The sequence below is a fragment of the Paroedura picta genome, chromosome 16, assembly GCF_049243985.1.
Source record: "Paroedura picta isolate Pp20150507F chromosome 16, Ppicta_v3.0, whole genome shotgun sequence".
NCBI lineage: Eukaryota > Metazoa > Chordata > Lepidosauria > Squamata > Gekkonidae > Paroedura > Paroedura picta.
This window is the reverse complement of record NC_135384.1, coordinates 10,640,815-10,655,322: the sequence shown is the minus strand read 5'-3', so window position 1 is coordinate 10,655,322 and position 14,508 is coordinate 10,640,815. Positions and strand designations below refer to the sequence as shown.

The window sequence follows — 14,508 nt, the reverse complement described above, 5'->3', positions numbered from 1 at the left end:
ACAGTATGGTCACTGATTACTAGAGAGAAAGGATCTCATGTCCGGAAACCCCAAAATGATATCACAAAGTCATTAGCAGCCATCACCAATGACACCGTCTAACTAGTTGCCCTCTGGTAACAGAACTGAGTCTGGCAGCCTTTTGAATTCACTCTTTCCTAAATCCTAACTCCCTGACCATCCAAATGGTCAGTTTTTACAAGTCTCATATAGACCTATGATTTCTTGAGCTTTTGCACAAATAAGCCTGAAAAAGGGTTGCCAGCCTCTTTTTGAGAGCTGAAGAGCTCCCTGGTTTGTAACTGTTCTCCAGACAAGAAACATTAGTTCACCTGGTGACAATGGCTGCTTTGAAGGTAGAATTAATGGTATTGTACCTCACTAAGGTCATGCATGTCCACAAACCACTCTGTACCCAGGCTTTACATTAAATCTACTGCCTCAGGAGGTGTTGAACTCCCCTTCCCTGGCAACCTTCAAGCAGATACTTATCATGGATGCTTTAGGGTGATCCTACATTGAAATGGGGGTGGACGAAGTGGTCTGTATGGTCCCTTTCCAGGTCTAGCATTCTAAATATGTAGGAATTTCCCAAACCAGAGTTGGCTACTGTACTATGAAAGTGAAAATAATTTTCTCCTTATTAATTGATCTCTGGTGTTTAGCTCTGGCCTCAGAACAATGATGTAGCATTTAGGGGTAAAGATACAACCCAGTAAGCCAGCACTGGAGGCCAAGATGGAAAAGATCTCCACAGCCACCATGAATTTCCCTTTGGTGCTCAGGTAGGTTGGAAGAAAGGACACCCAAACACTGCAAAAGACCAACATGCTGAAGGTGAGGAACTTGGCTTCATTGAAACTGTCCGGTAACTTCCTAGCAAAGAAAGCCACGGTGAAGCTGGCAGTGGCCAGGAGGCCCATATAGCCCAAGACAGAGTAAAACATGGTAGCAGAGCCCTCGTTACACTGCAATATGATTTCCCCTGCGATTGAATGCGTGTCCATGTCATGGAAGGGAGGGGAAGTACTTAGCCAAAGAGTGCAAATGCCTGCTTGGATAGAGGAGCAGAAAAGCACCACAGAAGTTGCCATTCTGTTTCCAAACCATCTCCTTATCCTGGATCCTGGTTTGGTAGCCATGAAGGCCAAAACAACTGTGATGGTTTTGGCCAACACACTGGACAGGGCCACCGAGAAAACAATGCCAAAAGCAGTTTGTCGGAGAAGGCAGGTCACTTGGGAAGCTCTTCCAATGAAGAGCAAGGAGCAGAGAAAGCAGAGAAGAAGGGAGATGAGGAGAATGTAGGTGAGGCTACGATTGTTGGCTTTGACGATGGGAGTCTCCTGGTACTTTATGAAAATCCCAAGCACCAAAGCTGTGGTCACAGAGAAAGATATAGACAACAAAGCTAAGGTGATTCCTAATATTTCTTTGTAGGACAGGAAACTTAAGTCTTTGGGGATGCATTGATCTTGCTTTTTGTTGGCATGCTGATCTTGTGGACATTTCATACAAGCAACCATGTCTGAAAAAGAAGATTGAGCATTTCACAAACTTGATCAGTAACTAAGAATGCTATTATATAACATCAAAGAATACTCATTACAATTTCCCCCATAACAATGAAGGCCTTCATTCAGATCTCATTTCTTTCAAGCATTTTCCAAGTGACCTTTTGACTGGCATAATCTCAGAACTCCATTTCTAATATATGTGGAATATAACAAAATCTTTAGTTGAATGTCATCTTAAAAACAAACCACATTTTATTCCAGGTATAATCTTTTGTGTGCCTGCATACTTCTCCTGATACAGTGAAATGGGAATGACCATTTCACACCGTTGGGCTGAGGTTGCACAATAAATTATTACACAGCATAATGAAGATATTTAACAGATTCCCAGGCTATACAGTAATACACTTGTTAAGAGGTGGTTACACATTAGGAACTGCCTATATACACTCTGTCCCATCCCAAGAAACACAGTGTGTGAAGCTGCAACATGGTGTTACACAACACCATGACCATCAACTCCATAGATACTAGAATTTATGTATGTATGTATGGCCATCAACAATAAAACCTCAACTCTACAAAGGTGGACCTAGTGTGTGTAACAAAGACCTGGTTAAAAGAGAGTGAAACATTCACCCTCAAGGAGCTTATTCCACAGGATTCTCAGTGCTTCATCTTTTCAGGCTCACAACATCTTAGTTGGCCAGGATTCTGGGAGGGATATTTCATGCATCCTTAGCAATGGAGGTTTAAGTCACTAAAGTAGCCTAGGTTTTTCATCTACACCTAGATGTGCTACCGTTGCCCCATCTGACCCTGGAATACTGAACCACTGTGATCCATTTAGGTGTCATCTCCAGACTTGATTACTGTATTTTTCCATATGCTGGCATATGCTAGTTTTTGCTTCAGAAATGAAATGCAGCTACCAGGGTTCTCACATGGACTCCGTGGAGGGCCCAGATAATGCCAATGTTGTGGCAACAGCACTGGCTTCCCTTTTAATTCTGGCTCTGGCTCAAGGATTTGGCCTCAGCACTTAAGGCCTTACATGGTCTTGGCCCTTCTCTGTTCCCCAGAGAACTCTTTGATCAAGTAACACAGATGAGTTAAGGAGCCCAAGCCCTATATGAATACATTTGTTATATAGGCATTATGATTGCAGCAAAACTACTTCCTCTGATGACATGAAGTATTAAGATGGATTATTTAGGATTTTCCAGCTTCTAAGAAAATCACAGATGGCATGATGTCACTTACAGGTGACCACCTACAATCTTCACGGAGAGTCACACCATCTCTTGAGATAGGGAGACTTTCTAGAGTGGAGATTGAGAGGATATATCACAGTCTCACTAACAGCACTATCATTGTGCATGCTACACAAAACATTCTTTTAGGATTTAAGTCCTCATGTACCGAAAACATGATAATCTTATTGTTCAAGGAGGAGAAAGTTTGGCTGACTGGCTTTCCCATTCCTTCAATATCACAGAGCTGTTCAACTTCTCATTATAACCATTTTGTGGAACATACTCTTTTGAAGGGTATCTTCATGTGTTATGCTTCCTACCATCATCCTGCGCAATGGTCTCTTCTGGACACGGAGCACAATCATAGCAGCAAAACTTCTCTCCTTCCTTCTTTTTCTTGCTATAGCCAGGAGGACAACGTTCATTGCAGACAGAAAGGGGCACCAGCTGGCCATAACACAAAAGGATCATTAGTAACATGTGCATCAACCCTCTTTACGATCTTTACCACCATCTCGTCAAAACTCCTAATCTCGGAAAGCCTCTGTCCTCAAACAGAAATGTCAATGTTTCCCAGAGAAAAGTAGACCAAAGTCTGATGGAAAGAAATAAGCAGCAGTAACAACAATCACCTCAGGAAAAAAGTCAACAATCTTTTCACCAGAGAAAAATGTATGTGTTTATAACTACCTAGAGGGCCTCCTTTATCTAATAGCTTGGAATTGAATTGGCAGGCCGAAAATGGATGATGTGTAAATTCTTCTTCATGCACTCAAGAATCTGCCCCTTTGTCTTACCTGGTTAAAGGTTCTGTGCCACACAATCTGATCATCATGAAGGGTCAGCTCATCGCCTGGAGGAGCCTGAGGATCCAGCCTTCCCACTTTCACTCTTGCAAACGAGCCATTGGGGAATGTTACCCAGTTTGTAACATCAAAACCAACATTCAGTTCTCCATTTTCATCAAAACTCACAGTGTCTCCAGCAGTGTTATTGAACTTGATGTTCCTAAGAAAATGATGCAGCTACCAGAGTACAAAATAGTCACAGAGAGGTACAACTGGGCCCAACCATGCCTAGGGCTTTTTGACCCTGCCCCCAACCAGATGGAATGTTCTTCCAAGTGAGATGAGGGCCTGTAATGTCCTATAATGCCTGTAAGACAGAGGTTTCCCACCAGGGTTTTGGTTGAGGCAATCAAGTAGACACTTGAGAACCCATCCAATTAATTGACATCCATCCAGCATGGATTTAGAAAGGGAAGGTGATTTTAAAAATAATTTTAATAATTATTGTTATTTAAAATCTTTTAAATTTTGGAGGCCAGAGTTTAAATAATTTTAAATAATAGTAGTAGTATCACCAGCCGCAGCAGCAGCAGCAAAGATGGACAAGTATGAATAGATTATTCCGACTAGTACATCTTAACCAAATCAGGGAAAGGGTAATTGTCTGTGACCTGAGTGAAATTGTGGGGAATCTAAGATAATTGAATGTCATTAAAAATGATTTTCAATCTATTGATTACAAAGGTAATTCAGTGAGGATCAGATAATTTGTACCAAAGGATTTGGCCTTTTTAGAATTCAGTCCTCCCCTAGGACTTTTTCTCCTATCTTATGTCTAACTGCATTAAGCCTTAGAAGTCCGTAATTCATCATTCTCTTTATCAGTTTTGATGAATTCTCCTGATGTTGAGGGTTCACTTGGTCATGATTGTCTAGACTTTGATTTTTTGCAGGTTGGCTAGATATAGTGGCCAGATATTTTCTCTGCTCCCAAAAGCTAATGGGACACTAGACATAGAGGATAAGAGGGATCTGCATTGGCTGAGTTTGACTGAAGTAGAATACAATGGACTGTTTTTTCTTACCTATAGAGCACCCAGTTAACTAAGACTAGGTTATCCAAACAGTAGATTACCAAACATCTGAACATGATATTCCATCAACCTGACCCAGACTTCCTACCTTGGCTCTTGTAAAAGAGTAATGGCCTGAATGTGGCCAGATCTCCAAGCCCTTAATGGAAAATTAAAGGGGGGGGGACCCAGTTATTGGTTCTTTTCTCATGTAGCGCCAGGCTCTGGCATTCCAGTGAGGAGAAACAGTCTTGGGGAAATAATTCCAATCTTTTAGAAAGTAGCTAAAGAGACACTCCTTGTCTCATTCTCTCAGTTAAAAGCTTTTCCTGATAGGCTGTTTTTAATGGATTTATCCTGCACAATGAAGAAAAGCTTTTTTTGGATTCAATACTGATGTTTTAATGATTGCAGGAATTTGATTTTACTATTGAATAGGCATGCAGCTTTAACAGTTGGCCAGCGCTGAATAATTATTCAGGTTAAAGGTTTTAAGCATATTGATATGTTGACTATTTTTTTGCACTCTCTTTCTATGCTGCTATATGTTTATCAGGTATGTATTAGGAAAATCATTTTAAATAGACATAAAGAAATACCACCCTCCCTGGGGATTATCTGTTTGTCTGCTACTATATGTTTACAAGGTATGTATTAGGAAAATCATTTCAAATGTACATGAAGAAATATGCAAAGTGAAATAATAAAATTATAATCAAGTGAAGTCTGCTGTTGAAATAGTAATTTGCCTTTAATACAAAATCAGATTCCAAGAGCACCTTAAAGACTAACAAAAATTCATTCATGATGGGAGCTTTCGAGTGCATGCACAATTCTTCAGATAAAATGGAACAAGGTTCATAATAATAAAGACATAAGACAAAAAGAAATTAGTGGCAAATTCGTAAACTGTGTTGTAACATCCAAATTATGCAAAAAGAAAACAATTTGCTAAAAAAGTGAATCAGTCCTTTGGGTTTAGTTGTAGTTCACAAAAAAAATTGGAGAAATAAAGTGTGAAGGATAGTAATTAATGGCAGACATTATCCCAATTGTGGGGAGAAATAATTTAAAGAGACTAGGTGCTTGACACTTCTATTTTTATTCTCTCTTTCCACAACTTGGAAAGTGTCTGCCACAATGACTAACCTTGACACTTTTATTTTCCCAATGCTTTTGTGAATGTTTACAGCACTTGAAAGCTCATGCCTTGAACAAACCAACATTGATCTTAAAGAGGATACTAAACTCTAATTTTCTTGCCAACACAGCAATCTACTTGAATCTATTAGAAATGCAGAATTTCAGAAGCAATTACCTGCCATGGTTGCACATCATAGAACTCTAGAATCTTCCCTTCATCCATTCTTCTATGCTTAAATATGGATACATAGATGGTATGCAAAGCATGTGCCACAGCATAGACAGCATTGTAGACATTATAGCTGTGGCCTGTCATGCTCATCTCAAACAAAATGAATGGAATAGAATCTAGCATCTCCTCTCCAGTGCACATTTCCTTGTTGTCCCCATGAATGGTGGACAATTTCAGGGCGCAACTGAATACCTGCTCCCAGAAGTCCTGGATAAAACCGTCTCCTTTTGCCAAGGAAGGACTTACAGACTGTAGGAACCTGTTGAATCCTGGTGGCTGATTGGAGTGAACTGCAAAGGACAGGGCACCATGGAAGGTTTCTACATTCCACTCCCTTTGGACAGACACTGATGCAAAGTCCCAGTGGCATGTCACAATCCACACCTTATGCACAGGAGGATATGAAAAGAAGGGAGCAACAAGCAACAATATTCTCAAACTTAACATGGAAGAGTCTTCTCCATATACAAACCACACATTAGCTTTGTTGTCAAAATAATCAGCAAAAAACTCTTCGTGCCTTGAAAAGTCATCCCCATCATTTGCAACATATTTCTGTACTGGTAACCTTGCAGTGAAGTCAACACAGATGCCATTCTCAGAGAGCATTGGCACCAAGACCTCCATGAACCTATCCCCACAGTCATCTTCTTGAGCAAAGAGTGCAATCCACGTCCATCTGAAGTGGTGAAAGAGCCGGACGACTCCCATGTATTGGGTGGCTTCATTGGGGACCATTTGATACATGGAAGGAAGCAGCAACTGGTTTCCTTGCATTGGGGAAAATGATCCGTAAGTGAACTAGAAAAAGTATATTTTTTGTTCAGATAGATTGATATATACCATTGAAACATATGTCAAAGCAGTGAAATTTCCATAGCTCTGAATGGATGGCCTACCTGTGGGATTTTATAAATGCTGAGTGTGGTGCCAATATGGGCAGATATTTGTGAAGTCAGTCCTCCAATAACTGCAATTAGAGTGTTCAATGCCCCACACTTGAAATTGGGGAAAAACTGGTGCTTTGAAGACAGCAAGCTCAAGGTAGCTTTATAGGTCATCTTTGCATCAAAGTAGCTATTGAAGATATGAAAGCCCAAAGTGATGTTCGGTAAGAGGTTGGGGTCTTCATTGATCTCCTTTAGGGCAAAAACCAAAGCCAAGTTGTGCTGGTAATTCTTTGACACTGACCTACAATGAGAGTTATAAATTAGGTAAAAAGCCTTCTTGACCTTCATATTCCCTACCTCTCAATAACCTGCATTACTGTATCCTGACGTATCCTGTCTCTGGTGGATATTTTTACACTGTCACAACAGGAACCATCCCACTGTCTCTCTTAATATAGGTGCCACTCATAATATCGTGCTCCTATTGGCTCTGCTTCTCTGACCCCCCCCCCCCCCAGAGTGATGTAAGCTCTTTCACTTGCTTCAGATCTATCTCCAAAATCCTCCTCTTCTGTGAAGATTTAGACATGACCCTTCAAATCATGAACAGGACTGTTTATGCACTGGGAACTCCACTGCCCAAGCTCCTGTGCAGGAGCAGAAATAGGGGCAGATGAAGTGCACCGGGCCAAATGCTCCCCTCTGTGGGACAGGAAGAGGTGGGACAACATGCCAAGACTAAAACTCCAACCTGCAGCCTGGCATGAAACCCTCAGTGCGTAAACGGTCTAAGCCAAACCCAGATCACTGATAGAACTGATCCTTCCCCCTTGCTCCTTCTTTCAGTTCGACCCCCCTCTGCTCTTTCTGCTGCCCTCCATTTATCATATTAGAGATTTTATTCTACAAGAAAATATGTAATTTTGACCTTCTTTAGAAAAAACTCACCGTACACAAAGGGAGCTTTCAATAGCAGATATGTTCAAACTCTTGTTGGCTTCTTTGGTGCTTCTTTGCTGAAACCTAAGCTTACACATTGGTAGTTAGCAAAATAAAGAAAAGAGAGTTTGAAAGTGAGACTTACAGAGGTTCTGCAATGACCAGATTGGTGGGCTCTCCAGTAAATGAAGGGATGCTGTATAAGTACATGACTTGGGAAACAATTGCACCCACAATCAGGTCACCTGGCTGATAAAATGCATGTGGAATCGGGAGAAGATCAATTGCTGTGGAGCCCTGGCATGGATACTTCTTGCATGTGGCATGGCACAGGAATAAAAGCAGCAGCAACTTCTGTGTGAACATCTTTTCCTTTATTTTCTCCCTGGTTTATCAATATGAGTTTTGTTCTGACTTTTCCTGGATCAGTAGATGTATATATGACTTTGCTTGAATTCATTTAACCTATTTGGAAATACGAACAGAACATTCAGGTAGTGGTTGATTGTCTCTGTCCCTTGACCTCTATTACTTTGTACAATAAGACTGACATTCTCTCTCCTGTTCTCATCCCTTTGTCCAGAATTACTCTAAAACAGCTGCATCCCAAACTCAAGGTTGAACCTGATTCTCTTTCTAAAATGCACATTGTAAAGCAAACCTTTGGTGGTCTATGCAGCAGATGAGTTGACGAAGGCCAAAATGATGCAAAGTGTTTCTCCTCACTCTTCCAAAATTACAAAATACGCCACAGTTGGAGGGTAAACTGTCATGATCCTTTTTTTCCCAAAATGAAGTCGATGTGAAAGGCAGAGGAGGAAAGAGAAGAGATCGTGTCTGTACTCAGTCTCACCTAGTTTCTTCTACACTTGAGCTTCCATGTCTCTGAACATTTTAACGGTTAACATCTGTGAGGCCATCAGCCTAAGACAATGGTGGTAGAGAGTGCAATTGAGCTGCACAAACTTCCGAGAACCCTCCTTGGTTTTCAGGACAAGAACAGAGGTGTTGTACCATTGCCTTCCTCTGCAGAGCAATTGTGGACTTTCTGAGTGGCATACAATCCAAGCAGTAGCAAAAGCCAACAAAGGAGTAACTCTTTTGAGCTTCTCAGAATTAACGAGACTGTTCTTATCATCCAGATCAGGGCAAGTGGGAAACTACCTCTACTTATAAACGTATATCACGTATAATCATGATATAGAAGATTGACAGAACCCCCTCTATCCTTGCATTGGAAACCTGCTCATTGATGTGGATTTTAATATGCACGATTTTTTTAAATAGCCGCTGGCAATGTTTTGTCAAGCAGGAGATAGAACTGTAATGACTGTAGCATGCCTTCCTAATTATGGTGGTGGCCTTGGTCTCAGATGGCCATTGAAATTGTCACAATTTAAATTGATATGTATGCCTGCAATAGTAATAATTTAAGGGAAAACCTGGGATGATGTCAAACCCATTCATTGTGGCATGTTTAGGCAGCTTCTGGTTCTTCTGAGTTCCCCAAGTGACCCTTGGTCAGGAATTGTAAATGAAGCAGGTCCTGGGAGGGATCAAAGCCAATGACTGACAATGGAAAGCTAAACTTCTGTGTTAAACTTGAGATATGACTTTACCGGAGGCTAAACTGTCAGTGATGATGCCGCTACATCCTATGATGTCATATTCTGCAAAATCCATAAAATCAGGTGTTATAATTAAGTGGGAGCCCTTAACCCTCCAACAGCTGAAAAAGAATGATACATATTGTCCGTGGAACTACATTTCTACTCCAAGACAAAATAGGAAAGATTCCAACCAAACAAACAACACTCCCCCCAGTTACATGAGGTGGAGCATTTCCGTAGAGCATATATGTCCATTCTCATTTGCGTATTGAATAACTGAGTCAGTCTGTTGTTTTATATAGGTGCCAGGTTCATTTTAATTTTGAAACAAACATGTATTTCAAGCCTAAAGGATCAGAAAACACAAAGTGACCCAAAGTTTAAACATAAAGGTATTGTATTAATTGTACCAGAAGTTTCCTGCATATCAGTTTGTATTTCTAGCTGGAAGATTATATCCGGCTCTTCCTGCGTTGAGTATACAGCATGGAGTGGAAACACATTACACTATTGGTTTTTCACGCATAGCGGATGGTTGTCACGTCTCTCTGGTCTGTACGTATACAAGGATCTACCTTTCCCATATATTAGGCATATATGATCAGAAATCGAAGTTTTGAAAAATCATCATTGACAACATTGTGATGTCACTCTGGGGAAGGCTCTAAAGAGACAACTTGCTTCACAATGAATCACTGGAAACTCATAGATACAACCACAGTATGGTCACTGGTTACCAGAGAGAAAGGATCTCATGTCCAGAAACCCCTGAATGATGTCACAATGTCATTAGCAGCCATCACCAATGACCCTCTGGTAACAGAACTGAGTCTGGCAACCAGTCACATTTTGAATTCAATCTTTTCTAAATTGTAAATCTCCCTGATCACCCAAATCTCATGTGGTTTTTGGTCCTGAAGAACTTATGATACAGAGGAAAGATTTAGTGGGTGATTGAAAACGTTGCTCTCTTACTTCTCAGCAACAGCAGGGGATATTTTCCATGATACTGAACCACTCCACTCAGGTAATAAAATGTATCCATGCCAGTTTTTACAAGTCTCATATGGACCTATGATTTCTTGAGCTTTTGCACAAATAAGCCTGAAATAGGGTTGTCAGCCTGGAAGTGGGGGCGGAAAATCTCCCTAATTTGTAACTGTTCTCAAGACAAGAAAAATTTGTTCCCATGGGGGAAATGGCAGATTTGAAGGTGGAATTCCTGGCGATGTACCTCAGTAATGTCATGAGTTTCCACAAACCACCCAATACCCAGGCTTTACCTTAAATCTACTGCCTCAGGAGGTGGTGAGCTCCCCTTCCCTGGCAGCCTTCAAACCGATACTTATCATGGATGTTTTAGGTTGATACTACATTGAACAGGTGGTGGACTAATTGGTCTGTATGATCCCTTTCCATGTCTAGGATTCTAAATCTGTAGGAATTTCCCAACCCAGAGGTAGCTACCATACTATAAAAGTGAAAATAATTTTCACCTTATTAATTGATCTCTTAAATATCCCAACCCAGAGGTGGCTACTGTATTATGAAATTAAAAATAATCTTCTATTCTTGTCACTTTATTCTCCTTATTAATTGATCTCTGGTGTTTAGCTCTGGCCTCAGAACAATGATATAGCATTTAGGGGTAAAGATACAGCCCAGCAAGCCGGCACTGGAGGCCAAGATGGAAAAGATCTCCACAGCCACCATGAATTTCCCTTTGGTGCTCAGGTAGGTTGGAAGAAAGGACACCCAAACACTGCAAAAGACCAACATGCTGAAGGTGAGGAACTTGGCTTCATTGAAACTGTCCGGTAACTTCCTAGCAAAGAAAGCCATGGTGAAGCTGGCAGTGGCCAGGAGGCCCATATAGCCCAAGACAGAGTAAAACATGGTAGCAGAGCCCTCGTTACACTGCAATATGATTTCCCCTGGAGTTGAATGCATGTCCATGTCATGGAACGGAGGGGAAGTACTTAGCCAAAGAGTGCAAATGCCGGCTTGGATAGAGGAGCAGAAAAGGACCACAGAAGTTGCCATTCTGTTTCCAAACCATCTTCTTATCCTGGATCCTGGTTTGGTAGCCATGAAGGCCAAAACAACAGTGATGGTTTTGGCCAACACACTGGACAGGGCCACAGAGAAGACAATGCCAAAAGCAGTTTGTTGGAGAAGGCAGGTCACTTGGGAAGGTCTTCCAATGAAGAGCAAGGAGCAGAGGAAGCAGAGAAGAAGGGAGATCAGGAGAATGTAGGTGAGACTCCGATTGTTGGCTTTGACGATGGGAGTCTCCTTGTGCTTTATGAAAATCCCAAGCACCAAAGCTGTGATCACAGAGAAAAAAATAGACAACAAAGCTAAGCCTATCCCTAATATTTCTTTGTAGGACAGGAAACTGAAGACCTTGGGGATGCATTCCTTTTTCTTGTTGTTGGCATGCTGATCTAGTGGACATTTCATACAGGCAACCATGTCTGAAAAAGAAGATTGAATATTTCGTAAAATTGATCATTAACTAAGAATAGTATTATATAACATCTGTTATATAACACAATTTTAGTTGAATGGCAATATTGTATTCTAGGTATAATCTTTTGTGTGCATGCATACTTCTTCTGATACAATGAAATGGGAATGACCATTTCACACCTTTGGGCTGAGGTTGCACAATATATTAGGACATAGCATAATGAAGATGTTTAAGAGATTTCCAGGCTATACATTAATACACTTGACAAGAGGTGGGTATACACTAGGAACTGCCTTTATAAACTCCATCCCATCCCAAGAAACAGAGTATGTGAGGCCGCAACATGGTGTTATACAACATGGTGTCTATCAGCTACAATTTATGCATGCATGTATGGCTGTCAACAATAAGACCTTAACTCTACAAACCTATTTTGAAGTGTTAAAGTTGGACCTAGTGTGTTTAACGAAGACCTAGTGAAACAATTACACTCAAGGAGCTTGTTCCCCAGGATTCTCAGTCCTTCATCAACAATCTTTTCACCCTTATGGATGGTCTGCCATTACTGAAGAACCAAGGCAGGTCAGTGTGGGTGGTGTGCTTGACCTCACCAGCATTTGACAAAGAAGAACATGAGGTTCTTACTCATCGCCAGGGAAATATAAGAAACTGTCTTTCAATGAATTACCTCCTTTCTCTAGGGTCAAGGACAGAGGATTGCAATTGGGGAGGATCGGTCACACAGCACTCTTTGTGCTTGCTACACAAAACATTCATCTTTTAGGATTTAAGTTCTCATGTACCAAAGATGAAAACCCACGTGTTGCCCATTTCCCTCCCTGTATATACAGTCTGGAAGCACACATCCAAATATAAAGCTTCAGGATACAAACACCTGACTGACTACTGCTGTTTGGAGTCTTATGATCAGCACAGCTATCCAACTTTGGGAAAGAGGAAAAGATCAATACCATAGGTTATAACATGCCCATGCCCCACGAGCACTTCTGAATTCTTGAAAAAAACACGACAATCTCATTGTTCAAGGAGGAAAAAGTGTGTCTGACTGGCATTCCCATTCCTTCAATATCACAGAGATATACAACTTCTCATTATACCTATTTTATGGAACATACTCTTATAAAGAATATCTCCACGTGTTATGCTTCCTACCCTCATCCTGCGCAATGGTTCCTTCTGGACACGGAGCACAATCATAGCAGCAAAACTTCTCCCCTTCCTTCTTTTCCTTGCTATAGCCAGGAGGACAATGTTCATTGCAGATAGAAAGGGGCACCACCTGGCCATGATACGAAAGGATCATTAGTATAACATGTACATATTCACTGAGAATAAATGCTAGTCTCATCATGCTTGAACACTAGATACAGAGTTCTCGTTGTAAAGAGGATGTTCAGAGCACTTTCTTGACAATTATCAGAAAAGAGAATTGCATGAGTGATCAAATCTTGATACAGCAGCAATTATAGTGTTCTGGGCCTGAAATGTCAGCCGCCAGAAGGGAATGTTATCCCCTAAGAGTAACAATAGAGCCTCTTGTGGCGCAGAGTGGTAAGGCAGCCGTCTGAAAGCTTTGCCCATGAGGCTGGGAGTTCAATCCCAGCAGCCGGCTCAAGGTTGACTCAGCCTTCCATCCTTCCGAGGTTGGTAAAATGAGTACCCAGCTTGCTGAGGGTAAACGGTAATGACTGGGGAAGGCACTGGCAAACCACCCTGTATTGAGTCTGCCATGAAAACGCTGGAGGGCGTCACCCCAAGGGTCAGACATGACTCGGTTCTTGCACAGGGGATACATTTACCTTTACCTTTAAGAGTAACAAATGTGTTCTGGAGCTGGAATGACAGATCCCCATGAGGAATGACGATGTCTAAAATTGAGATCAGTGTAAGGTACACCGTAAGTTCTAGTGATAAAAATATTATAACTTCTCCAAGCTTTCTTTGTATTTTATCATAATGCATTCATTGTAAACTGCCCTGAGCTGCAAGGGAGGGTGGCATGTAAATGAATAAATAGGAAAATAATATATATATATGATGTTTTGTTCTAATACAAATTAAGTTAAATTATGTTCTATTTTTAAAAATTGCCACTTTTTGCCCTGAAATGCTGCAAAGTGATGTCAGGCATTTTCCGGCATGCTATAGGCAGGGAGGAGCTAGGCTTAGAAGGCCTGGCTCTTTTGTGTTCACACAGACCTCTGCTTGGCTTGGCCCCAATGGTCCTTGGAGTGGCTAAGGGATTATGGAAAATATTCATATAAAATCAGAGTCCAGTAGCATGTTTAAGACCAACAGAGATTTGTTAAAGGCATGAGCTTTCAAGTGCAAGCACTCTTTGTCAGACGTAGAGGGCGTGCACTTGAAAGCTCACGCCTTGAATAAATCTTTATTTGTCTTAAGGGTACTAATGGACTTAATGCGCAAGAGGCATTAAGTGACTTTAAATGAAGCCATTACTGGAGTCTTCACTCCTTTGAATGCTTTGAATTTTCTGTGGTTCTTTGGCTTCTGAAACTGTCCTAATTTTTTAAAATAATATTAGTTTGAAAATATAAGAATCTAC

The 14,508-nt window shown here is 41.1% G+C and overlaps 2 protein-coding genes across 2 annotated transcripts; both read right to left on the bottom strand.

The window, feature by feature from the left end:
* Positions 1-614: 614 nt before the first annotated feature.
* On the bottom strand, positions 615-7,936 carry LOC143825182 (vomeronasal type-2 receptor 26-like). Its single transcript, XM_077313207.1, has 6 exons — positions 7,848-7,936; positions 6,909-7,200; positions 6,202-6,810; positions 3,571-3,798; positions 3,094-3,220; positions 615-1,528 (listed from the first exon to the last, which is right to left on the bottom strand). The coding sequence occupies exons 1-6, from the start codon at positions 7,934-7,936 to the stop codon at positions 615-617; spliced, it is 2,259 nt and encodes a 752-aa protein (XP_077169322.1).
* Positions 7,937-11,023: 3,087 nt separating this feature from the next.
* On the bottom strand, positions 11,024-13,293 carry LOC143825181 (vomeronasal type-2 receptor 26-like). Its single transcript, XM_077313205.1, has 2 exons — positions 13,095-13,293; positions 11,024-11,925 (listed from the first exon to the last, which is right to left on the bottom strand). The coding sequence occupies exons 1-2, from the start codon at positions 13,291-13,293 to the stop codon at positions 11,024-11,026; spliced, it is 1,101 nt and encodes a 366-aa protein (XP_077169320.1).
* Between the last annotated feature and the right edge of the window lie 1,215 nt (positions 13,294-14,508).

Bases quoted from the DNA above. Each gene is read 5' to 3' on its own strand.
- LOC143825182 (XM_077313207.1), bottom strand. From the start codon at position 7,936: ATGTGTAAGCTTAGGTTTCAGCAAAGAAGCACCAAAGAAGCCAACAAG. The intron at 3,221-3,570 runs GTAAGACAAAGG...TGTTATGGCCAG, and splicing joins GGCACAGAACCTTTAACCAG to CTGGTGCCCCTTTCTGTCTG. The intron at 1,529-3,093 runs GTAGGAAGCATA...CTTCTTTTTCAG, and splicing joins GACCATTGCGCAGGATGATG to ACATGGTTGCTTGTATGAAA.
- LOC143825181 (XM_077313205.1), bottom strand. From the start codon at position 13,293: ATGATGAGACTAGCATTTATTCTCAGTGAATATGTACATGTTATACTA. The intron at 11,926-13,094 runs GTAGGAAGCATA...CTTCTTTTTCAG, and splicing joins AACCATTGCGCAGGATGAGG to ACATGGTTGCCTGTATGAAA.